The following is a 24478-nucleotide window of genomic DNA, read 5'->3' as shown; positions in this document are numbered from 1 at the left end:
TGGCGCAGCGCGCGCACGAGGGCCTCCTCGACCGCCGAGACGGGCGTCGTCTCCGTCAGCGCCGTGGCCCGGGCGACGGCGTCGTGCGTGCGCTGCGCGGCCGACGCGCGCTCGCCGGCTTCGAACAGCGCCCACGGCTTGTTGTAGTTGGGGCCGAGCGCGTACGCCAGGCCCCAGTAGGCCATGGCACAGCCGGGATCGGCCCGGATCGCCTTGTCAAAGCACTTGGCGGCTTCTTCGTGGTTGAAGCCGTAGGACCACACCAGCCCGCGGTCAAACCACGTCTGCGCCTCGGGGCGGGCGGTGGTGACGGGGCGGGAATGCGAGCCGAGATCGTAATAGTCCATGCTGGGGGCGGCGCGGGGAGATGAGATATACGCTCGGGGCCGTTTTAAGTGCCAGATGAGATGGATTTGAGCAGATTATTTGGAAGGAGCACTCTGTTATACCATGTTAGGAGTCACCCCGCTCTGGGCGGATATAACGCGACAGGAGAAGAACGCTTAGATGCGCGGAAGTTGTTGGACTCGCCCTGGCAAGTCAGAGGTCGCGCAACTCTGAACCCACGGAAAGTGATACTGAAAGGAGCATTTGCCAATTTAAAGCGTTTGTCATTTACCGCAGTACACACTCTAAAGATGGCCTGTTTCCAAAAGCACGAACAAAGGGGAGGCATTCGAGTGCCAGGGTGTTCTACTAACCGCATCGTTTGGTTGAGGAAAAAAAAATCGAGCTTCAGCAGGCTGTATTTCACAATATATCTAGGAAAATGCAATATCCCTAATATGTTGATTGTTTCACGTTGACCGTTGAATACGCGGGTTTCATCTCAGCCGCGATGGCTTACATGGCTGCCTGCTGCAGTCCTTCCAAAAGCGGAAATCCACCGACAAGAGGACCAACCAAAGACGGATTCGAGAAATGGAAAGCTGGTTCTCGATGATTCTAGAGAATTCGGACCATTTCGAGCTCTTTCGAGAAATTCTACAGTTGCCCACTATGGTACTCTACGCCGCAGTCCTGGTCGTAGAGTGACTATTTAGGTAGCTTAGTGCCCAAGGCCGGTGCTGCAAACGAATTCTCCAACACTCCCTCTATCAACCAACCATCCCATCTTACTTGACCCCTCCCATCCATCTTCCATCATGTCTGACTACTCCAAGCTCCCGGCCGCGGCTACGTTGGCCGTCCGTCCATTTACCGCACGCGCGCCCGAGGAAAAGGTACAGCACTTTCAGCAGCTCCTCGCCCTGTCGCCCATCGGTCCCGCCGTCTTCGAAAACACGCACAACGGGCGCGCATATGGCATCACCAGAGACTGGTTGCAAGACGCGAAAGAGGCATGGCTGCGAAATTTCGACTGGCGCCGATGCGAGGCGCGCATAAACTCGTTTCCCAACTTTCAAGCCACGGTCGAGGACACGGACGGCAACACCCTCGACGTGCACTTTATGGGCTTGTTCTCGGAGCGCGCTGATGCGATTCCGATTGCCTTTCTGCACGGGTGGCCAAGCTCGTGCATCTCCTTCATGGACATATTGGATCTGCTCAGGGAAAAGTACACGGCGAGAGACTTGCCGTACCATGTCATTGTGCCGTCGCTGCCGGGCTATGCCTACTCGTCTGGGCCACCCATGGACAAGGAGTTTGGACTCGTCCAAGCCGCGGGCGTTGTTGACAGCCTCATGATTGGCCTGGGCTTCAAAGACGGCTATTTGGTGCAAGGCGGTGACTTGGGAAGCTTCCTTAGTCGCATCTTGGCCCTGACGTCCGACTCCTGCAAAGGCATGCACGTCAATATGATGACTATCCCCGGTGGACAAGAACCAGGGGATGACTTGGAAAAAGCCGCGCTCGAGAAGGCGAAAGAGGCCGTCGATACGGGAATGGCGTTTGCTCTGGAGCAGGGCACACGGCCGGCCACAATCGGCCTTGCTCTAAGTGCCAGCCCTCTCGCACTACTTAGCTGGTAGGCCTTTTGAACAATCCACCAGGATATATTGGTGCTGACTTTTGACATAGGATTGGTGAAAAGATGCTGGCGTGGACCGACCAAGATCCTCCTCTGGAAAAGATTCTCGAGACGGCCACCCTGTACTGGATGACAGACACCATCTCCCGATCCTTTTGGCACAACCGAGCCATGGCCGGCGACGGGGAAGAACCAAAGATGGCTCGCCTCTCCGTTGTGAGTCGTCCCCGCGCAGTGGTCTCTCGCTTCTGTAACTCGATGAATTTCGGCGCTGACAAGCTCATAGGTGACCTCTATGTCGATGATCAAGCTACCATTTGTCCACAAACCCACGGGGTACTCGCTCTTTGCTCACGAGATTGTTCCTGTTCCGCGCAGCTGGGCCGCCAAAACATGCAACCTCGTTTTCTTCAATCATCACGAGGCAGGCGGGCACTTTGCGGCAAGTCAAAAATCACACTCCCACAATCGAATGATAGCTAACAATATACAGGCAATGGAACAGCCTTTGGCATTGCTTGAGGATGTGGAAAGTTTCGCCAAGGTGGCTTGGAGCCGTGTAAGGGAGCCTTGAGTTTATGATTGAAACGCAGAGCAGGTGGCAAGCAAATATTCCAACGAACCCCAATCTTTTTTTACTTACATTGAAAAGTATCGAACAATTTCATCTTCTCTGTTGCTTGTTATTTCCAAGCGACTAAGGGTACAGGTGCGTCCTGCCGAGTATGGCGTCGACGTACAAAAAATTGCCGTATACTTGGAGCGAAGCCACATCGTTGCGCGGCTTTCACAACCACGGCATTACTCCTCACAGCCGACGGGTGTAAGGGTTCTACGGGTCACCAAAAGGCCTATACGTATACCTTAAAGCCCCCACAATGAAACATTGAACGCGCCAGCTGGCCACGTTTCACCTTGTGTTTGCTTGACTCGTCGTCTTCCAAACGCGTCTGTCTATTTAGTTGGGGGGCCTCCTCCCACCATAGCTGTCAAAACTACTTTCTCAGAAAAACATTGACATTTGGACGCAACCAGGAAAAAAAAAACATGCAGGAATCACTCTTGTCCCTCCTTTGCAGCGAGACTTGGCACTGGGATTCTGAGGACGCGAACCAAATCACGTTTCATGAGAACGGGACAGGCAAGGTAAACCTGGCATAGACACAGATCCATCATATAGTCCGTGTTAACAATTTTCACAGTTGATATGTCGCACGGAGCTCAATGTCTGGATTGCCGCCGAATTTGACTGGCAGCCACATGGCCAACAAGTATTCAGCCGAATGGTTGACGCTGCCAAGCATGACAGCTCGCCAGTCAACCTTCAGGCAAAAGTCGATATGACACTTACACAGCGCCGGATCCCGAAAATTGGAAACGCAGACATGAGCAAGTATAACATCAACGAGTCGCTGCTAGTACAAGCCGCCTTTGAGCCAAAGACGTACACGATGACTCTTGAGAAGGGAACCTTTTTGAGCCCCTGCGACGCTCAGTTTCCCGAGTACCTGACGGAGCACACGCCGAGGTTCCAGCTTCGTCTGACGTTTGATACGTCGCCATACCCACCGCGATGTGAGTGGCAGAAGCCGCAGGAGGGCCCGGATGCGATCAGGTTTTGGGAGTGGAAGCAGTTTTGTGGGCGGAATCACGTCTGATGAATGTCCATGGATAGCTTTTAACGAGATCTTTCATTATAAGACTTTCTTTTTCTCTTTGAACAGTCACTTTATCCAAGTTGCACTAGGTCTTGCTCGTGTCCTTGTACCGTCACGGCGAAAAGTTGGCGGATTCAAGAATATTGGCAAGCTGCCATAGTATTCCATAAGTATCCATCAAAATGAAGAAATATGTTGATCTTCCTGGTTTACTTGACATATTCCCCCCTTTTCTCTGGCTTCTCCAACGCGCTCTGACTGTCATTGCCATCGCTCCATCACCATAGCTCCTCCCGCGCGCCTTGTGCAACCCGGAAGTACCATTAACGACTCTACACCATGCACTTCTTGTTAAACTCCAGCAGGTAGGTTTGGTTGAAGAAGCCCTGTCATTCCATGTTAGCGCGGCGCCGTCCCGACGTTCAAGGGAAAGAAACGAAGCGAAGAGTAAAGGGAACTCTTTGCATCGGGGCACACTTACGTCAGGCTCACTTGGCCGATTGGCACAGCAAGTCTTCTTATCCGCGTTACCCTTGCACTTGCTCTATAACACGTAGAAAAAAATTAGTCATTGCCTTTGCGATGTTACGATTGTAGGGGTCCCGAATACGTACAGCTTGCTTACAACCCTAGAGAGGCAAAGGAGATTAGTAAAACCGCAGAATGAAACCAAGAAGAGTCGAAAACGTACAGCAGCTTGCCATGCGCGGAAATTGCAAAAGTACTTGTTCCAACCAGTGCAGTTAATAGGGTCTAGTTTGTCGCAGGGTAGGTCCTTGAACGAGGGCTCATCGGTCTTTTGAAGCGTGTACTGCGGCACAGCGGCCCTCATGTAGCCCGTATAGAAAACACCGGCCTATTATTCATCTCGGATCAGCAGCTGCCAATTTTAGCGCTCCTGGGGAGAGCGAACTTACTCCAAAGGGAAGAATATCTCTGTCATCAGCGCACTTCTTGGCCTCTTGGCCAGTTTTGCCTTTACACTGGGGTGCCTGGGTAAAACGAGCCTTGTTAGCGTGCTGGTTTTGCAAGGCTCTATTGACGTGGGAAAATCATCCAACCTGTTTGCATCCCTAGAAAAATCGCCTCTTGTTAGTTTCTGTTGTTGTAATGGCCAACGTTGACGTTGTTCCTTTCTTGGACGGGGTTTCATGAATACGTACAGCCCATTCCCAAGTGCGGAGCTTGCAGCCCTTGTTATTCAAGCCACTGCAGTCGATGCGATTGCCATTCTTGAGCAGCTCGGCGCAATTAATCTTCTTACCCGCGGGCTTGGCCGGTGTGGCTGGTGCTGCGACGTCTTCGTTTTGGACGTTTTGGCAATTCTCGAGGTACAGTTGATAGTCCTTGTGACCCTATCAAAGATTTAGAAACTCTCGACCATGTGCTATGATATTTTTTGTTGTAGAGTCAACGCACCGTTGTTGGGGGGCTGCCATTACACAGAACTTCATTGTCGGCGGTATTTGCTGCGTTGGCAAGGCCGGCGCCGAGGAGCAGCAAGCCGGAGAATAGAGATGATGGGAAATGCATAGTTTCTCTGCAGAGATGTGTCTGTTTGCTAGGTTCTCTCAACAATCTTGCACCAGTAGAGGCTTAGAAACAAATTGAGTGTGATGGCTGAGGGGAGAAGGACGTATAGTTGAGACGGGCTGCACTCTTAAATCAACAACGCCGAGTACGTCTTTAAAAGAAACTCGGATCTAAATCCAGGAATACAAGTTGCGCTTAGAGAAAGTAAGATAGTCGCATAAGAACGAGTCATTACAGCATTATTTATTAGGAGCAAGGGTTTGGCTGCTTAGGGTTCTGTCATGTAGTGATTTCCAAGAGTCTTAGAGTCTAAGCCTTAGTTGACAAGCATAATGCGAACTTGACAGTTTTATCGTAGGTGTATAAGCATAAGAGAAATGACAAGTCGCAAGGCACAGCCTTGTCTAAAAATTGTAGGCTATGTTCATCGCATAAAGTCATGCGAGATGGACACGTGCCAGCATCAGTACTTAATTTCCAATGTGTTTCCCACTAAAGTTTATGTACCTCAGCTAGTGCAGCACTTCCAACGCCACCATCTCAAGATGCCGCCAACCCTTCAAGCCACGGTGAGCAAATTCCTCCTCCACTATATCCTGGACTTTATAGCTCGTTTACCAAGCGCCATGACTTGTTGCAGAATTTTTGAGCGAGATAGCGCTGCAATTGTCAAGAAGGGAACAATGCTCCTCGGCTAATGAATAGCGTACAAACGTTTGCAATTTATACCCTCTTTTGTGACCGCTGCGGACAGCTGCGCACGAGAAGTTATAACCTTTAAAACACAACTACAATAAAGCTGAACTACCTGTTTAAGAAGTGTCAAAACCACGCAAAATTTAAGTGGCAGGTGGACTTGTACAATGTAACCAACAGCTTACGCAACCCCAGCGCTTCCAATAATCCTGCCCCACGCCCTGCATGTCGAAAGATCCGATGTTTCCCTCTACCCCGTATGTAGTGCATAGAAAATATTACGGATCATCAGTAGCATTACTCGGTGGCATAAACACATCCGGAGCAGAAGGCCAGTGTACTCGGCGAACGAAGTGCCGAACTCAAAGGCAGAAGCGCATGGAACAGCATGCGCAAACAGTATTCCTCGGTGGCATAAAAATGTCAGATTTTTTAGTCAGTTTGGTTAACTCGGCTAATGAAAAGCGCCAAACTTTATGGGAGGAATTGCATAGAAAATTATGCCGTGCGAGCAGTATTACTCGGTGTTCACTCGGCTAACAACAGGCGGTGAATTGGAAGGTGGACGTGTGTAGAAAAGAATATATGGTATTACTCGGTGGTATAAGAATATTAGGAGTAAATTAGGAGTCAAGGCTAGTTTTTTCTTCCGAACGATAAGTGCTGGAAGTATCAAGTATAGTATCATTTCTCCAAAGCCAGGTATTCCTAGACATACGAGATGAACTTATGTGCCCTTTGCTTAGGGAGCAATAAGATCCACCAACTTTAAAAAGAACCGGCAAACAAAGACCCCGTATTATAAACATGCCATAAGCTTGTTCCTGCAAATGCTTCGTCTGGTTTCAGACTATTGCCGGCGTGCAGGGGGCGGTGTACATTGTCATGGGTCGCAACGCAGGCATCAGCCAACATTTGCAATGCTGCCAACGTATTGTAATGCAAAATGTCTTGGATATTGTCAATTGCAACTCCAGATGTAGTGTTCATATAAGTAGACAGATGTGTGCTCGATTTCTACCGGGTCAATAGACTACAGTACAGTCATCCCGGCGAGAAGCAGTCTTTTTCTCGTTCCCTCTTTAAACAGTCATTTGCCAAGTTTATCAAGATGATTTTTCCAAAGCTGGCGCTCGTCGCCTCTGTCCTCGTTTCCAGCATCGCGGCCTCGCCCTACAAGACTAAGTCTGTAGAGAAACGAGGCCAGAATGTCATCATCGGGTACAGAACTGTTGGAAAGGTGCGTCAAACAATGTGATCCGGTTGCCTCTGGACATTAGCTGCATTGCATCTTCTCTTAGCATGGTACTAACGCTGCTCCTCAGGCACAAGCACAAGATTACATGGCCAAAAAGACGCTCACATTTACAAGACCTGCCCAGGGCCAACAAATCGGCGACGGCGTTTACACGTCTCCCGAGCCTGGCGAATGGCCTCTTACAACTGCTGAGCCTTGGTACGTAGTGATACCGAAACAAAAGACATAGAGAAAAAAGACTCCAGGGGCTATTGCAGGACTAACAGCTGGTAGGTATTGCGCCATCCTTGCCGATGCGGAGGCTCTCGCCAGTACGGCCAAGGTGTGGGTGCCAAAGGCGAGTTGGTTCAAGCCCGCGGAGATTGACAGCTTCATCACATCTCAAGGCCTGAACCCGCTCAAGACGATGCGCATGGCACTGGTTGGTAATTTCGAGAACCTGGAGCAGATGTTGATCCCCAAAGGGCTACTCAACAATGCAGGCGGTGGCCTGGGCATTTCGGTTCTGTGCAAGGAGAATCTGGAGGAGCTGCCCAAGGCGCGCGTCAACTACAAGGGCCGAGAATGGAAGAATGCCAAGGGAGAGCCGCAGACGCCGACCAAGGCTGCTGCTGCTGAAGAAGAAGCCGCTGCCGCTGAAGGCGCCGCTGCCGAAGAAGGCGCCGCTGCCGGAGAAGAAGCCGCTGCCGGCGAGGCCGTTGCTGCCGAAGGGAGCGCCGTTGCTGCCGAAGGAGGCGCCGTTGCTGCCGAAGGAGGCGCCGCTGCTGGAGGGGCTGCCGCTGCTGGAGGAGGTGCCGGAGGTGCTGTCGCAGATTTGATTGGCGACGCCGACCTCCAGACGGCGCTCAAGGCAGGCGAGGTTGGCGAGTACAGGTTCTTTGCGGCTCTCGAAGGTGCTGCCGAGGGTGCCGCCGAGGGTGCCGCGGCTGAGGCCGCCGGGGCAGAGGCTGCGATTGTAGAGGCCGACGCAATTGCTGCCGAGGTAGCTGCGGCCGACCTCGTCGCGGATACCGCAATTGCTTCGGCTGGTGAATCGGCTATAATTGGCGAGCTTCTTGAGGTGGTTGTCGTTGCCCTGTGAGAGGTGCGTTGGTAGTTGTCATGCTATGAACTAGGTAGATAGTAGACAAGGCCTTGGTTAGGAATTGGAACCACGTGGGTACGGTTTACCTGTCTTGTTTACTTGCCTAAGCTATAAAAATCGTAAAAAAATGTTACCCGTATCTTGATTATAATAGTAGAGATAATTCTATGCTGTGGTAGGTCGATGATTGTAGCTGGTGGGATGGATATCCGGCTGCAGGGACTCGGCTGTAGCTCCGGCGTAACAAGGTCCTGGAAGAAACCTCGGACACATTTTGACACTTCAGGTCAGTACTATTCGAATGATCAACAGCCTGAGAATGTTGGTTGCGTTACAGCCGCGTTCACAGGTTGCTCGTGTCTTCTAAGACTCTTTGCATGTGGATCCTTCCACACACCTTGGCACACTTCGACAACTGCCTCAAATAAACAGCCAAATAAACCCATGAACCAATGACAAAAATGTCAACTGACCACCACATATTTCAGCTCAGCTCGCGCAACCGCAAACTACCGAGCCCCGCTAGTTAGTGCCCCGCCAATCCCGCGATAGCGTCTGAAATCGTCACAACCCAAAGCCTCCAAGCCTGTGTTCAAGGTTGAAAATGCCTCTTTTCAACACTTGCCCCAAAACACTCTTCTTCCCCTCTTCTCTTTCCCCAGACCCTAGAAACCCCGCCGCCATGTCCGCCAACCAGCTGCCCCTCTCGCAAGGCACGCTCGGCCACCTGCTGCCGCCGAGCTGGAAGACGCAGGTGACGGCGTGGCTCGCCGAGGACACGCCGTCGTGCGACTACGGCGGCTTCGTCGTCGGCGAGCAGCCGCGCACCGCCACGCTCTGGGGCAAGTCGGCCGGCGTCGTCGCGGGGCGTCCCTTTTTCGACGAGGTCTTTGCGCAGTGCGGCTGCGCCGTGACCTGGCACGCCGCCGAAGGCTCCGAGATTGTCCTCAACACCAGCAGCAGCACCGCCGCCGCCGCCGCCGCCGCCGCACCCAAGCAGAAAATCGCCACCGTGACCGGCCCCGTCCGCGGCATCCTGCTCGGCGAGCGCGTCGCCCTCAACGCGCTCGCGCGGTGCTCGGGCATCGCCACGCGCAGCCGGGAGCTCGTCGGCCTCGTGCGCGCCGCCGGCTACGGAGGCGTATTGGCCGGCACGCGCAAGACGACGCCCGGGTTTCGGCTCGTCGAAAAGTACGGCATGCTCGCCGGCGGCGCCGACGCCCACCGCATGGACCTCAGCTCCATGGTCATGCTCAAGGACAACCACGTCTGGAGCCGCGGCAGCATCACCGAGGCCGTCGTCGCCGCCCGCTCCGTCGCCGGCTTCGCCGTCAAGATCGAGGTCGAGGTCCAGACCGAGGCCGAGGCCGACGAGGCCATCGCCGCCGGCGCCGATGTCGTCATGCTAGACAACTTTACCGGCGATGGCGTCAAGGTCGCCGCGCGCAGCCTCAAGGCGCGGTGGGCGGGCAAGAAGCACTTTTTGCTCGAGGTGTCGGGCGGCTTGACGAGGGACAACGTGGCCCCTTATGTGTGCAATGGTATGTGTTATTATGCTTTCCTTTTTCCTTTACTTTCCAACATTGGAATAAGCGACCCGCTAACTATTGCTGCAGATGTCGACATCATCTCCACCAGTTCTATTCACCAGGGTGTCCCGCATGTTGACTTTTCGCTCAAGATTGAGCACTAGCTGACTGTTGCTGGAACATGTACAATAGACTTAGACACGCTACATAGAAAAGACTCAATTGTACTATACAATAATCAATAGAGTTTCAATTTACTGGGTGCAGTTTATGTGACGCGCAGTCGTACGTTGTGTGTTTCCCTCACATGGAGCCTGGCATACATGCCCCCATCAGTGGGCACCAATTACTCCATTTGTTCCATTTGCCTCGGCCGCCTTGTCATCTCCGCCACAGCATGCAGCGAGTACGCTGGTCTCATTCTTCTTCGTAGGCACATCCAACGCTGGGTTCGCGGTGAAGTAGTCAGCCGGACGCAAATGCATCTGGTGGATTTCAACAGGCCTTGGAAGCATTAGCAATGACATTACGGTCCGCGAAGCAGTATGAAACTTACATGACTGGCCAATCCTCAACTCTGGGGTTGTGTGTGAAGCCGAATACACTCCATACGACCGGATCGCTCGTTTGGCCAGCGGGCTGCACTCCATCCACAGCAAAGTCATCACCGCGCTTGACCATGTCGGACACACCGCCCTCTTCGAAAGTGCTTTGATTGGTAAATTCACCCGCAGCCCACAACTCGCCGTCACGGTGACCAGTTATCCAGTAATTGTGCTCGGCGAAGCGCGCGCGCTGGGCGATGCGACTCTCCTTGTCCGCTAGCAGCATCTGAGTGGCGGGCGAGATGAGTTTGTAACCGACGCTCTTGCCCGAGATGGGGTTCTTCTTCGCCGGATTCTCCAGCTTGATGGTGCGGTTAAGGCGCACTTCCGAGTCAATCCAAGTAGCGCGCTCTACTACACTGCGTCGAATTTCGTAGTAATTACCGTATGGGTTGGTCTCTGCGTTCATCTTGTGGGGGTGGCTCTCCTCGACGACGACCTGAGTATGGCCTTTTTTGTCACTGCCAAAAAGATCAATGGCAGGGTCGATGCGCACAGCGAAAATGTGCTGATGATTCTGAGCTAAAATACCGGGCGAGACAACGTTGCCGTACTTGCTAGTCTTGCCGTCTTCGATACCAACGACACTCACCATCCCGGTGGCGCGTGTCTCAACGGTGATACCACCCGCTTGGTCAAATTTAAAGGCAAAAATGTACTCGTAGTTGGCTAGCGTGCCAATAAATTGAACCACAAACTCGCGCATGCGAGCGACAACGCCACGGTCAGTGCGAAAGTTGGTGTGCTTCCACAGAATACCACCGTCTTGTTCGTGAAGACAGACAACTGAGTCTAGCTTGGTCGGCGATCCGTCAGCAGCGGGAAAGCAGGCGTCAACATAGTGAATGGCACCCAGACAGTCACAGCCGAGCTTGAGACTGTTGGCGGCGCGACCGATTCCACCGTCGCCAAAGTCAAACGCCTGCTTCCGATGGAAAGGCGCGCGGGGGTCGCCGTATGGAACTGTGAGTTCGCTATAGCTAAGACGATAGAGAACGGAACGGTTGTCATAGCAAATGTCGTGAAGAACCGCTCCTTCGCGAGGGCTAATGGAAAGGCGGAAGCGCCACTTCTGCCACTCAATGAGGTTGTCGGGGTGGACTTTGAACGACGCACCCTCGGGCTGAACAACATTGAGAGGCTTGAGGTCAGCGCGAGCGGGAATGTCCAGTAGCTCGGGGGCGTATTCCGCAGCGACAGACTTGGCAAAGATGTTCCTTGGCGCCTTGGACGCAACGGAAGGCTCCATGCCATCTTCAGAACCTCCAGTAGGAAGGCGATCAACGCGGATGATTTCCTTGGTCGACCAGTCCATCACTGGGATCAGTGGGATGGGGTACGCATAATGGTTAGTGTCTGCATTGTTCTTGCGAGCATCGCGGACAAAGATGAGACCCTGCATAACTTTGGGGATGCCGTCATCCTCATCTGGACCGCCGTATGGCCATGGATCAATACAATACTCGAAGCCCTCAGGAACAGAGTACTCTTTGAGAGCTTCCTTGACCTTCTCAGACTTCATGCAATATCCTTCAAAAAGTTGGAATTCGTTGCTGGTGAGTGGTTCAGTAAATGAGTCCACAGGAGAGGCCATACCGACTTACACATTGTAGTGCGGGAATCCATTGTTCTTTCGTGGAATCTGATCATTAGAGAGGACCTGGCCGGTCGCAACATTCACCACAGCACGGTGAAAGAGCTGAGAGTTTGCTGTAAGCACGTCGTACTCGACAAAGGCGGTTCTAGTGGGGCGCGGGGTGGCGTCGGTCAGGCGGCCGGCATGCTCGGCTTCGAGGAACGCCAGCAGCACCGTCTTGGCCGGCTCTTGAAGATAGATGGTACGGAAGAAGAGCGGACGGCCTGCGCCATGTATTTCGAGAATAGCATCACGAGCCTTGGCGAATTCGAGCCGGGATAGCTCAGCCAACGGATGCGGGGCCGAAACCACGGGGACGGTCATCTGAAAGTCTTTTTATAGCACACGGGTTTTATAAAACAGGATAAGCTTTGTGGTTGTTTCATGCCCGGAAACACCCCCATCTCCAAGAGACTAGTCAATCTGATGGGCGGTAACCTATGGGTCAGCTGACAGGTACTCCTAGGTGTCTGAGAAGGAAATGAAGACGTTTCGAAAGTTGAAAGTCAAGACGGTGATGCGTCAAGGAGACTAGAGGGTGCCGCAAGGATATAAGAACAAACATTAACTGCCCCTCGTTATCGGCTAAGCCTTGGCGGCGAGTTATCTGGGCGGTTTATGCAGTACTGAGGTGGAGTAGTGTGAACGGCGTCCAGAACTGGCTAATTCATGAGAGCAGTACCCGCATCACAGATCAGAAAACGCGCGGATTCGATGGGATGAAAGATGTCGTGGGGAGGGGACCCCGCGGAATCCGTGAAGGCCGAAACCAGTACTGTAATAAGCAATCGTACATAGTGGTGATGCTGTGGCAAGACATCCTGATGCTCGGAGTCTCGACCGGCGACCATAAGAGCGATACGGTTGTTATCACTAGGGCGGATATAGTATGAGAGGAGGTGCGCCCTCCCATTTACATTGTCTAACATTCCACCAGTTGGGGGAGAGTGTGGGTTGTACATCTGACCAGTAACGACCGAGGTCGAATGGAGGAGGGCAAAATGAAAGTCGGCGCTGCGCTGTCGGGAAAGCATGTTGGCCGGCGCATCATGATCAATGAGCCATTGAGACTGCTCTTTGAAACAAGTGGTTGCAAGCTCTCGTTGTCGAATTGCGGAGCTTCTAATACAATGAATGATAATTAGCCTTGATAGGTGACTTCGATTCCAGGGTCCAGTCAAGGCAATGCTGAAACTCAGCCAGGAACGGCACGGCTTGCTACTTCAGACTGCATGCAACTGCTGCTAGCTTGTCGCACTGCCCTTGCGACGGAGTAACAAGCTTTAGCTTATTATATAGCTAGTCGACGTTGCATTATCGGTTGCGTTGGCTGACCATTTTGCATTGTCGTCTGCACCAATTCGAGGTCCAGTCATTCATTGTTGAGATCTCTTCATTGTTCACTCGCTAGCTGTGCTCAGACGTCTGTTAAATGAAAAACCGAGCGGCGTCCATCCGCGGACTGAGGGTCAGAGACATGTGGTGCAGTGATAGTGGGGGTTTGGCTGAGAGCTGTGAGACATGGTATCCGTAACCGGGGGGCTGCATTCCAGAGCGTCGAAAGGAACAGCGTGAAGCAAACAATCAACCAAAATTTCGAAGCCAAATGACGTAATTATCCAGGGGTCTGCTTCTGGAGTAAAATTGGCGGGATTGAATTTCCACTGTGTGCCTGTGCCGAGAAGTCAGCGTGGCTGTAGCCTGCAATACAGTAGTAGGTACCTACCAACCTACCTACCTACCTACCTAGGCTGTCGCGCGCTTCCCCTATCGAGATTGCAGGGTCACTGCGGAGTACACAGATGCTTGTAGTGTGCGTGTGCTCGAGAACCATGTGTCGACCATTGTCCTATGGCTGTGTCCACGGTAGCATTAAGGAATGAATGAGAGCCGGGCTGCATAATACGCCCAGTTAACATTTGGCCGTGGGATTATTGGAATTGTATTGACAATTGTATTGGCAAAGAAAGGGAGACGACGGCGACGCCCTTGATGGGGGTCGGAGCCAGCGGACGGCATCAGAAACAAGCGGGCGGCTCTTTAGGCATAAAGCATCATGCAGCGCAATGCGAGGCTGGCTTATGGTAGGACCGATGATGAGTAAATGCGATGTGCGATAACTGCCTATGCTAGATGCTCGATGCTAGCGCGGCGGAACCGTTGACCGGATGGAATATTCGACATTCCATTGACGAGGGCCATTGGAAACGGGGTTCATGTAATTCCAGTATTGACAACCGAGATGAGATGACGTTTGTTTGGCCGACTGGTGTCGATCAATGGGCGCACAGCTTGCATGCAAGCGTGTTGCTTGAGACAAGTCGGGCAAGAAAAGGATCACCACGGCTGCTATCCGCGTCGGGGTCGAGTTTCAGGACCAAAACGAATGTCGATTGTGGGACGAGTCAGCACGGAGGCAACGAGAAGATGATCACGAGAAACGGCGAGTACTTGCGTTGATCCGTATCCACTGGGAAGCCACAGGACTCGACAAACGGTTGGCTTTGCAGCTGGCATGCAAATGCAAACAGAGCTCGCAGCTGGCGACAGCAGCTCGCAGCTGGCAAGTTTGACTGGTGTAGAACAGGGACGAGCTACAGGGCCCCTGTACCTAGAATCCACCAAATGCCCTGCCTGTGCCCACTGTCGAACCAGCACTGCCCATCACTGCCAACTTGACCAAAACCCCCTGTTGCCAAAACGTCACAGCCGTCCCTCCCCACCACACATCTCGTTGGCCCCCTATTTTCGCCCTTGGGTCTTGCTTAGCCGTATTGTATCCACATTAAAACACCACTTCGACGGCTTTTTGCCTTTTCCCTTCGTGATCATTTTTTGTCCTTTTCGTCTTCGTTCCCTAAATCTTGTCTTCGCTTCTTCCGTGCTCTTTTAAGCTTCTGTATCTACACCTTGAAAGCATCACTTCTTTCGCTCATCTATTTCTTTTCTCTTGCGCCCCTCTTCGGCAGTCGCTATACCACCGCTGTCGTAGACCCTCCTCGTCGAGAGCTGCGCCTCCAGCTGAGACGAAGCATACGTCGTCATCACCCCCCACCACGCCTTTTCGAATCCGTGGCTGATCCTCGACCTCAATCGGGCTTGCGTGGCTTCTGCAGACTCGAAGCTGTGACTTCACTTCAACTTTCAACTTTATCCATGTTGTTATAGTACATCACCAACTCGATTTCCGCCTTGACCGGCTCGACTACAACCTAATACGCATTACCACCTAAACACCCGAACAACGACGTGAAACCGTCTGCCAACCGCCCCTCGTCGACAGAGCAGACCCGAAAAAATGCTGAACTCGCGTCGCGCCGTTATCGCGGCGGCATTTCTGCTGACCGTCTTCTTCTTCGTATCTCTGTCGCATCGATCGTCAGCCTCGTCGAGCACATTCGCTGCCGCAACAACGGCCACAGCCGCCACCGGCGGAGTCGCCTCGACAGACGCCGCCACACGGCCAGGTAGCCGTACCACCGCTCAGAAACCATTGATTGACATGTCCCACATGTCAACTATCGACAAGCTCTCTTACACCTATCCGTACGATGTCGAGAGAAAATTTCCCGCTTACATCTGGCAAACCTGGAAGCACACGCCTGCCGACGGCGAGTTCCAATTCCGTGATCAAGAGGCTTCATGGACCGTTCTGCATCCCGGATTTGTCCACGAAGTCATCACCGACTCGGTTGCCCTCAGCCTGTTGCGCATGCTCTATGCGTCTGTCCCCGAAGTCCTTGCGGCGTACGAGGCCCTTCCCCTACCTGTTCTCAAGGCAGACTTCTTCCGTTACCTCATCCTTTTTGCCCGCGGTGGCATTTACTCTGACATCGATACATATGCTCTTCAGAGCGCCGACCTGTGGATTCCAAAGGCCATCCCCCGCGAGAGTGTCGGGTTGGTGATTGGCATCGAGGCCGATCCGGATCGCGAGGACTGGGCTGATTGGTACAGCCGCCGCATTCAGTTCTGTCAGTGGACCATTCAGAGTAAACCTGGCCACCCTGTTCTGCGTGAGACTATCACACGCATTACCAATGCTACACTTACCCTCAAGGCAAATGGCAAGCTCAGCAGCATGCACGGCAGCGAAGGCGTCGTCGACCTGACGGGCCCTGCCATCTGGACCGACACTATCATGGACTATTTCAATGATGCTCGATTCTTCGACATGACGGCAACTCAAGGCAAGATCGACTTTCACAACTTTACTGGCATGGAGGCCAGCAAGCGCGTCGGCGACGTAGTCGTACTTCCCATCACTGGCTTTTCTCCAGGTGTCGGTCAGATGGGTGCCAAGGATTACGACGACCCAATGGCGTTTGTTAAGCATGATTTCGAGGGTAAGCTCAAAATAAATAGATTGGCAAATCATGGCTAACAAAATCCTCAGGAACTTGGAAGCCAGAAAGCGAGCGACACATTGGCGAAGTGCAGGACTCATAGCATGCCTTTGCCTCTGCCGTCGGCATTGCTCGCTAGCCGCTGCAAATAGCATATCAAATTTCGCTGCGTGCGACGGATTTGACACGGGGCGTTTTCTTTCCTTTTTTTCGACTATTATATAATTACAATCACAACTAGGCGGCCGGGACTGGTTCCTCCGCTGTTGTTGTACTATTTTCCCTGTCTCTCCCCGATGGAGACGGGATCGTTTGGGCGTTTCTAATTTGCCCCTTTGTTATGAGGGCCGCAAGTGCTGGGATTAGAGAATACGTGAAGGACAAGCTGGACTAGGCGAGGTACTGCGCTGCACTCGAGATGGAAGAGATATCCGCGGGCAATTATCTTTTCTAGACTCTCCGAGAGGGTCTGTTCCATTTTGTACCATATTATCATAGAATCGATTGCAGGCGTTTTTGCCCATGGCGAACGGGTACACGGTTAGTATCCAATGGAAAAATAGACAACAAGACAACAACAATTTACACGCTCCGCAACTTGATTCTTGGGCAGCTTCGATGCTTGGACTCGGACTTGTATTGATTCGGTAGTTATGACGAATACAAACACCACCCAGGACCCCACTCCAATACAGCTTTACTAATGTTCCAACGTCAACTCGTTGTCTGAACGTCTTCGTGTCGTCGACGAAACCAGACTCGGAGGCGTAGACACCACCGATAACTCGGAGCCTTGTTTTTTATTTGTGATTGACTTCATTGTGGAAACATTTCAACGGATGATTTACTAGTTTTCGTCAACATGTAGACAAGCATCATCCTCATTTTATCTCATTTTCAACCTCGACACGATTGCGATGGCCACGTTACCCCAGGTTCCGAGAGCCGCGCTAACGCGGGTTGCCGTTCGATGTTAGCTTTTCCGTTAGGGAGCTCCAAAAATGTTTCCACCCCAACATTTCATTTCCCGGTCCCCTCCCCTCCCTCTTCACCAACCCTGCCCGGTTACCCGTAACGAGGTCTAGCCGATGCGGCAGAGCGGAATAACCAACTACAAGCGGTCTAATACGTTTGGAACGGACAGAAGAGCGGCCCCATCTCACGCATCTCACTTTCTGCCCCCTTCTCCAACCTCTCCACCTATAGCATCACTTTTAGGTTTCCAGGCCTGCCCTGTTCTTCTATTTTGACAAGGTCAGGCTGTTCTCTATTGATATTTATTTTATTTCGTTTTCGCCTTGCGTGTCCGAGGTCCATTAGGATTATTCTTTCGTCCATTTTTTCCCCCGCAGTATAGAGACCTGGGCGCGCCGCGCAAACTCATGATGCTCGCCGCCGGTCGTGTTCTCGTGCGGAGAAGCGTCCTCCGTGGGGCGGCGCAGCGGCGATGTCTGGCAACCGAGGGATTGAGCATACGCACAGGTCCAAGCGAGGTACGTGTATTCGTTCAACTCTCAGATGCATGTTTTCCTCTATCAATGCAACACGAAAAAACAAGCGCACGGCAGCGCAATGGCAGGGCGGATTACCCACCGCCCGCTCTCACAGGCTTGGCTCCAGCGCCTCATCGCGATGCCCTCACCAGGTCTCTCTACTCGCTAACACGCGCGCACAGCCCCCGTTATATAAAGGCACCATCCCGGAGCACTTTGCCGCCACCGTCTCCGCCCACGGCGACCGGCCCGCCATCATCGCCCGCTCGCCCACGCCGTCGGCTTCGCACGAGACGGCCCTGTCCTACTACGAGCTCGACCTGCTCTCCAACCGTCTCGCGTCGTCCCTGCGCTCCCTGGGCGTGTCCAAAGGCGACCGCGTCGCCGTCTCCCTCGGCAACAACGCCGAGTTCGCCGCCCTCACCTACGCCCTCTTCAAGCTCGGCGCCGTGCTCGTCCCGCTCAACCCGAGCTTCAACGCCGGGCAGGTCGTCGCCGCGCTGCGCCACCTCGCCGTCGGCGTCCTCGTCATCGGCGCCGTCACCGACACCGCGTACCGGCCCGGCCGCGGCCGCAGCAACGAGGCCCTGCTCACGCAGCTCGCCGGCGGGGACCTGCGCGGCGGCGCGCTCGCCTGCCCGGACGTGCCCAGCCTGCAGAAAGTGCTCGTCGTCGACAACCGCGCCAGCCACCCGGCCGTCCGGTTTGACCTCGACGCGTGCCGGCGGGTGCTGACCCCGTACCGGCACCTTCTCGATGGCGCGGACCGGCCCGTCACGCCGTCGGCGCCGCTCGCCCCCGACGACACCATCAACATCCAGTTCACGTCGGGCACCACCTCGACACCCAAGGCCGCGCAGCTCACGCACGCCGGCATCCTCAACAACGGCCTGCTCATTGCGCACCGCATGGGCCTCGACGCCGGCGACCGCGTCGTCGTGCCGCCCCCGCTCTTCCACTGCTTCGGCTCCGTGCTCGGCTACATGGCGACCGCCACGACCGGCGCCGCCCTGCTCTTCCCCAGCCCGGCGTTCGACCCCGTCGCGACGCTGCGCATGTGCGTCGACCACGACGCCACCGGCCTCTACGGCGTCAGCACCATGCTCGTCGCCGTGCTCGAGGCGCTCGAGGCCGGCCAGTTTGTCGACGGCCCGCCGCGGCACCTCCGCAAGGGCATCGTCGCCGGCAGCTCCGCGCCCGAGTCGCTCATGCGCACCATCTACGACCGCCTCGGCCTGCAGGACCTCGTTATTTGCTACGGCATGACCGAGACCTCCCCCGTCAGCTGCATGACGCGCCCGTCCGACTCGCTCGCGCTGCGGTGCGCCTCGGTCGGCACCGCCATGCCGCACACGTCGATCAAGATTGTCGATCCGCTCGACCACACCCGCGTCGTGCCAATCGGCGAGCGCGGCGAGCTCGCCGCCGCCGGCTACCTCGTCATGAAGGGGTACTACGGCGACGCCGCCAAGACGGCCGAGGTGCGCGTCGCCGACCCCGACGACGGCACCGTGTGGCTGTATTCCGGCGACGAGGCGGAAATGGACGCCGACGGGTACGTGCGCATCACCGGCCGCATCAAGGACCTCATCATCCGCGGCGGCGAGAACATCCACCCGCTCGAGATTGAGGACTGCCTGTTCCGCATGCCCGGCGTCAAGGAGGCCAGCGTCGTCGGCCTGCCCGACGAGAAGCTCGGTGAGTGTGTTGCCGTGTTTGTCATTGCCAGGCAGGAGTGGACCGTGGAAGGGGCCAACGGTGCGGCGGCCCAGACGGCGAACGCGGAGGCTGCCGGGGAAAATGTGCTGACGAGAGGGGCGGTGCGGGAGTGGGTAAAGACGAGGCTGTCGAGTCACTTGGTACCAAAATACATCTTTTGGGTCGGCGAGTACCCCAAGACGGCGAGCGGCAAGATTCAGAAATTCAAGCTGCAGGAGCAGGCCAAGACGCTGCTGGCAGAGCAATAGCATGTGGCAATGGGATGCTGAAAGTACAGCTAGAAGACGCGGGAAGTCATGTCCGAGACGTTGGATACCATGTAGCAATAGCATATGATGAATCATCAAGCATTTTTTATACTACCTCCTCTGCCAAGTTGCGATTCATATACATGTGACTTAACAACCACGTCACGGCATCCGATCAACAAATGGGTAGTAGGAATGTGTATATAAAATGAAACAAATCTAAACTATTCTTAGCTCATACAATCGAGAGCTGTTCTAGCAGGTATGATCAGAATGCAAGTCTTGTCCTTTGTTTCTTGAAAAAAAAGAAGTCATATCGGCGCAATGTAAACCGTTTGCGGCAGCGGCTAAACGTAGGTATCCCAGATCCATGTAAGAAAACGGAGAGCGAGGAAAGAGATAAAAAGATAACGACACAAAAGCGCAAAAGGAAGCCCCAATCAGCAGCTGATTGGGCCATGTCGAAAAGAAACGCGATTCCTCAAATGAAAACGAACCCAACTCCAAAACACCCAAGATCAAATCGTCTGGTCGCGGTCAAACAACGTCGCTTTTTGCATTTACTCGACCGTCTTCTCGCAGCCAATTCGGCCCAGAAGCTCCTTGCGGTCGCTGGGTCCGGACAGATTGACGCCAGAGCTGTTAGCCTGCCGCTTGATGCCAGACCGACGCTCCCAGCTTTTAAAGTCAAGAGCCTCAACGCCCACGTCCTCCTCCAAAGCCTCCTCATAGATGTACTCCTCTTCCTCCTCTTCCTCGTCGTCCTCGTCGTCACTGCGCGTGTCTTCGGCGCCGTCACCACGCAACACCTTGACGGCAACACGAATAATCATGGTGAACCAGATAATGGTGATGACCTGCAGGGCGAGAAGAGGAGCGAGGAAAGCCCACTTGATAGAGTCGTTGAAGCAGACATTGCCGGTGCTGTTGTAGTAGGGTTCAAGAAGATATCCCATACCCTGGGGAGGGTCATGAGGACCGACAAGATTGGCATTGGTACCGGTGTAGCAGCCATAAGACAGGACCTCGGGAATATGCGCATAGATTGACCAGCAGACCATCATGTAAATGACGTGACGCGCCGCGAACCATGAAATCATAAACAGGCCAAAGACGTAGTCACATGCAGTAGTGAAGCCGCTGTACTTGAGACACTTGGCAGCCTAGGGCGAGTTAGCAGGTTTAGCTTGACATAGGCGCACATGTTGGGCACATGTCGGGCACATGTATTGGGAAAGATCAACATACGGGGAGGAATAGGTCAACGACGTCCATGATGACGAGGATAAGATTGCCAACACGGGTTTGGTGGTAGCAGTAGCAGGAGGAGATGAGAAGGGTGGTGATGATGTGGTGGCTAAACATTTGCCAGTGGTCCTTGCGACGGTCCTCGATGTTGATGACAATGATCTGCTGGAGCCAGAAAGCCCACTGCGCCAAAATGTAGCCTTTCATGAGGCCATCCATTTCCCTGTTGGGCCAGTTGGTCCAAAGCTCACGCATATTGAGCCAATACGGGGACTGGTAATAGATGTACTGTGGGAAGCCGTTAGCAGCGAATTCGGGCAGTTGAGCAAGCGCGTTCGACCTACGGCGCCCATGGTCCAAAAGACACTGTAATAGACAAAGAGCCAGCCCTGCTCAGTGAATCGGGTCAAGTCCTTGCGGTTGATGATGCCGCGAGACCGGCCGACTGGCGCGAGCATGTACTCCATACAGCCGGCGCGGAGGCCGGTAAAGAGGACGATGAAGAAGACAATGACGTGGACATCGTCAGCGCCAATGGCATAATTGCCAGTATGTGGGTTAAAGTACGAGAGGTGGAAGAACTTGTTGGTGTACTCGCGGGCCTTGGGGATAAAGGCGTTGGCGAGGAAGAGCAAAGCGAGGAGGTTAGCCGAGAGACCTAGTGGAAGCGAAGCATACGTTAGCTTTTTCCCCCTGTTGCGCTGTTTTGTATAAATCGACAATCGTGGGATTCAGGCGCTAGAGGGCGCCATGCAGGAGTAGGACAGGGACGGAGGGTATAAATTCATTCGTACCGATTTGGTTCTCGACAAACCAGCGCGACAGCTGTTTCCAGGTGCCCTCGTCTTTTCGCTTCGTCCTACGAACGAGGACGGCACTGGAGCTCGAGGTTTGCATGTAGAGCGGGCCGTTCATATTGGGGACGTTGGAGCCCGTCTTGATTGTAGGATGGATCGACTTGGCCGTGGCTGGCCGGTCGTCGACGGACGTCGAGGGTGTCTTGTCCATTGCGACGGGTGCGGGATGGCTTTCTTCGGCCAGGCGAGGTAATTGAGACTCGAGGCAAACGAGTTTGAGGGGTATAGGCAAGAGAGTCTGCGCAGCGGTCGGGCCTGGAAACTGGAGCAGATCAAGGTGGCGGGGTGGTGAACTTCACTTCCCCCTTCCTTTCTGCTTCGTGGTTGCAACTAAGCCGTAGCGGAGCTGGCGCCAGCACGGTGTAGGGAGCCTGGCAGAGGTGGAGGGAGGTGACGGGAGCAAGATTCGAAAAAGATGCAGTCGAATTGATATCAGTCAGAAATAGGAGACGAGACGAGAGGACACTGCACGGTTGATCTTGGTGCCAGGCGAATGGCAGAGGGCGAGGTTGGTTGCGCAGGGCTCAGGAGAAGTGTGAAGTGTCTGAGCGCCAGTCGAAGGAAAAAAAGCTGGGTGTGGGAGGAGGAGGGGAACTGGTGTTGTTGAGACGGGGTCCTGGGAGGACAAGACGCAAGGACACCAGCACAAAGAAAAAGGGAACGGAGAAAAAAAATATCGAGGGAGGAATGACAACGAGGCAAACGAGCGTTCGCTGAGGAAAACTTATTTTTCCCTCGAATGCTGCAGAGTCTTGAGCAGGGGATAGATAGGTAACTAGAGGTAACGAGGTGAGGAGAGGAGATGGAGAAGGAAGAAACTTGGTGGAGTGGTGGCTTATTAGCAGGGCTGCGACTGGACTGGGGCGAACGACGTGTTGAGAGAGGGTCGAGGAGCTTGTTTTGCAGCTAATAAATGAAGGTTTGGACGGCTAATAATAATTGGAAAGTATTGCCCTGCGCGGGGAGAGGGCAGAGAGTGACATGCGGCGGATTATCTGGATTATCTGGACCATATTTGCATTACAGACAGGCCAAGTTGCAACTTGTGGGAGGGTGGGGTTACTTCGTACCTAGTTACAGTGAGTGGTTGGGCTTGCTTGTGAGCTGGCCAGGGTTAGGTAGTACACTGGAAACAAAAAGATGAGCACAATTTCAGCGTGGCCTTGAGAAATAGACAAGTCGATCTGAGATTTTTTTTTTTTTTTGAAATTTTCTCTTCTCGAGCAGACAAGCAGACAAGCAGCGTCCCTCTCAACGAGTTGAACACATGGCTGGAAACCCACTGTCCAGCTTCCTTTCCAGACGGGTGGACCCCAAAACCAGCCACCACGGCAGTCCCCCATTGGCCCATCGCACCATCTCATACAGCGGCCCTCTAAAAGTGTGTAGCGCTGCCCTTAGTGGAGGACGGCCATTTTTATACCTTTGTCGTGTGGATTCTCTTGGCCTCGAACCAGTCTCTTCGGAGATGTACCAACCACCAATGAGATGAGAACAAAGGGTTCACAAGTAAAAAAAGTCAGACAAGAAAAAAAGGGACCCCTCTTTTCCTGGCTTTCCCCAGCTCAAAGGCTGGCGCAACTTTCTCCACCATAAGAGCATATCATATCAGTCCTCCCTTCGAATTCTCTTCTTCTCGCTCTAACTAAATACGATCCGCGTCCAATCAAATAACCCAAACCGAGCGGTGAGTCCTCTGCCGTGTTCTGCACATCACACCCAACCATCACCCCCACGACAGGTTTCACCACCACTCTGCTTCGGATCTTGCTATCCACCTGGCCTACTACCTACCTACATACAGGTAGTTAGCGTCGCATTTTGCTCAACCCTACGGCCACGGGCAATTGCTCCGCCAAGCCAACGATGCAGGTCGAGACAGTCTGTACGAGCTGCAACACCATCCGCCCTTGCCCTGCCTTTGGTAACTTCTCACTCGCCTCATATTTAGCAAGTCGTGTTTGGAAGGTAGCAACAGGAAACATGACAAGAAATCATCATGTCCAACTTGTTACCTAGGCAATGAAATGATGCAATTTCATGATTCACTCACTGCCAGCGCGTCTGCTGTCTCTCCGCGCTTGTCCCCACCCCTAGGCAGGCGCTGTGGATAGTATGAGACTCTAGCTGCACTATCAAAATGCACAAAAGGACAGAACTAATCACCAGAACCTGCGATAACGCCATGTAGTGTCTACTAATGTGTGTTCGTATCAGTGGCAGCGCCGAAAATAACGCCACTATTCACTATTTCCCGCTCCGTGCGGGACAGCTCTTGTCTCAGTCACACAGCGCGCCCCGCGCCCGCAGGCCGACTTCATGCGGGACGCTACCCGATCACAATTGGCACATTGGTCGCATCATCAGTCTGCTAGTTAGCACGCGAACTAGTTTGCGGTGCCTTTTTGGTCCAAAATAGTTACGCGCTAAAGAAAGTGAAGAAAGTGTTGATGAGAAGAATGGGAGAAAATTTGCTACGACATGCCACGAGGTTTCTTCGGTAATATCCGTACACATATCAGCTCGCTACCCTACATCCGTTTCCGGCTCTCCGAACGCGCAACAAGACTTGCACCTTGTTTTGTTAAAATAAAAA

At 53.6% G+C, this 24478-nt stretch overlaps 8 protein-coding genes across 8 annotated transcripts; 5 read left to right on the top strand and 3 right to left on the bottom strand.

The window, feature by feature from the left end:
- Positions 1 to 1145: 1145 nt before the first annotated feature.
- On the top strand, positions 1146 to 3630 carry CCM_05222 (epoxide hydrolase; the record flags this gene model as incomplete). Its single annotated transcript, XM_006670367.1, has 3 exons — positions 1146 to 1969; positions 2023 to 2188; positions 3175 to 3630. The coding sequence occupies 3 exons, from the start codon at positions 1146 to 1148 to the stop codon at positions 3628 to 3630; spliced, it is 1446 nt and encodes a 481-aa protein (XP_006670430.1).
- Positions 3631 to 3962: 332 nt separating this feature from the next.
- CCM_05221 (uncharacterized protein) lies at positions 3963 to 5163 on the bottom strand (the record flags this gene model as incomplete). The annotated part of the gene is made up of 7 exons (XM_006670366.1): positions 3963 to 4016; positions 4112 to 4174; positions 4245 to 4259; positions 4322 to 4486; positions 4548 to 4637; positions 4794 to 4985; positions 5050 to 5163. 7 exons carry the CDS (start codon positions 5161 to 5163, stop codon positions 3963 to 3965), a joined length of 693 nt encoding a protein of 230 aa, XP_006670429.1.
- A 1807-nt stretch (positions 5164 to 6970) lies between these two features.
- On the top strand, positions 6971 to 8198 carry CCM_05220 (uncharacterized protein; the record flags this gene model as incomplete). Its single annotated transcript, XM_006670365.1, has 3 exons — positions 6971 to 7099; positions 7161 to 7315; positions 7391 to 8198. 3 exons carry the CDS (start codon positions 6971 to 6973, stop codon positions 8196 to 8198), a joined length of 1092 nt encoding a protein of 363 aa, XP_006670428.1.
- Positions 8199 to 8883: 685 nt separating this feature from the next.
- CCM_05219 (nicotinate-nucleotide pyrophosphorylase) lies at positions 8884 to 9894 on the top strand (the record flags this gene model as incomplete). Its single annotated transcript, XM_006670364.1, has 2 exons — positions 8884 to 9742; positions 9818 to 9894. The coding sequence occupies 2 exons, from the start codon at positions 8884 to 8886 to the stop codon at positions 9892 to 9894; spliced, it is 936 nt and encodes a 311-aa protein (XP_006670427.1).
- Positions 9895 to 10062: 168 nt separating this feature from the next.
- Positions 10063 to 13005, bottom strand: CCM_05218 (copper amine oxidase 1; the record flags this gene model as incomplete). Its single annotated transcript, XM_006670363.1, has 4 exons — positions 10063 to 10234; positions 10287 to 11888; positions 11940 to 12295; positions 12766 to 13005. The coding sequence occupies 4 exons, from the start codon at positions 13003 to 13005 to the stop codon at positions 10063 to 10065; spliced, it is 2370 nt and encodes a 789-aa protein (XP_006670426.1).
- Positions 13006 to 14486: 1481 nt separating this feature from the next.
- CCM_05217 (initiation-specific alpha-1,6-mannosyltransferase) lies at positions 14487 to 16420 on the top strand (the record flags this gene model as incomplete). Its single annotated transcript, XM_006670362.1, has 4 exons — positions 14487 to 14538; positions 14998 to 15097; positions 15260 to 16317; positions 16368 to 16420. 4 exons carry the CDS (start codon positions 14487 to 14489, stop codon positions 16418 to 16420), a joined length of 1263 nt encoding a protein of 420 aa, XP_006670425.1.
- An 814-nt stretch (positions 16421 to 17234) lies between these two features.
- On the top strand, positions 17235 to 19777 carry CCM_05216 (AMP-binding enzyme, putative; the record flags this gene model as incomplete). The annotated part of the gene is made up of 3 exons (XM_006670361.1): positions 17235 to 17289; positions 17677 to 17810; positions 17897 to 19777. 3 exons carry the CDS (start codon positions 17235 to 17237, stop codon positions 19775 to 19777), a joined length of 2070 nt encoding a protein of 689 aa, XP_006670424.1.
- Positions 19778 to 20337: 560 nt separating this feature from the next.
- Positions 20338 to 22033, bottom strand: CCM_05215 (sphingosine N-acyltransferase lac1; the record flags this gene model as incomplete). The annotated part of the gene is made up of 4 exons (XM_006670360.1): positions 20338 to 20940; positions 21026 to 21313; positions 21370 to 21683; positions 21820 to 22033. The coding sequence occupies 4 exons, from the start codon at positions 22031 to 22033 to the stop codon at positions 20338 to 20340; spliced, it is 1419 nt and encodes a 472-aa protein (XP_006670423.1).
- Between the last annotated feature and the right edge of the window lie 2445 nt (positions 22034 to 24478).

Source organism: Cordyceps militaris (assembly GCF_000225605.1).
Source record: "Cordyceps militaris CM01 unplaced genomic scaffold CCM_S00004, whole genome shotgun sequence".
Lineage (NCBI taxonomy): Eukaryota > Fungi > Ascomycota > Sordariomycetes > Hypocreales > Cordycipitaceae > Cordyceps > Cordyceps militaris.
Note: the sequence above shows the minus strand (reverse complement) of the source record. Positions and strands in the feature narration are given on the sequence as shown.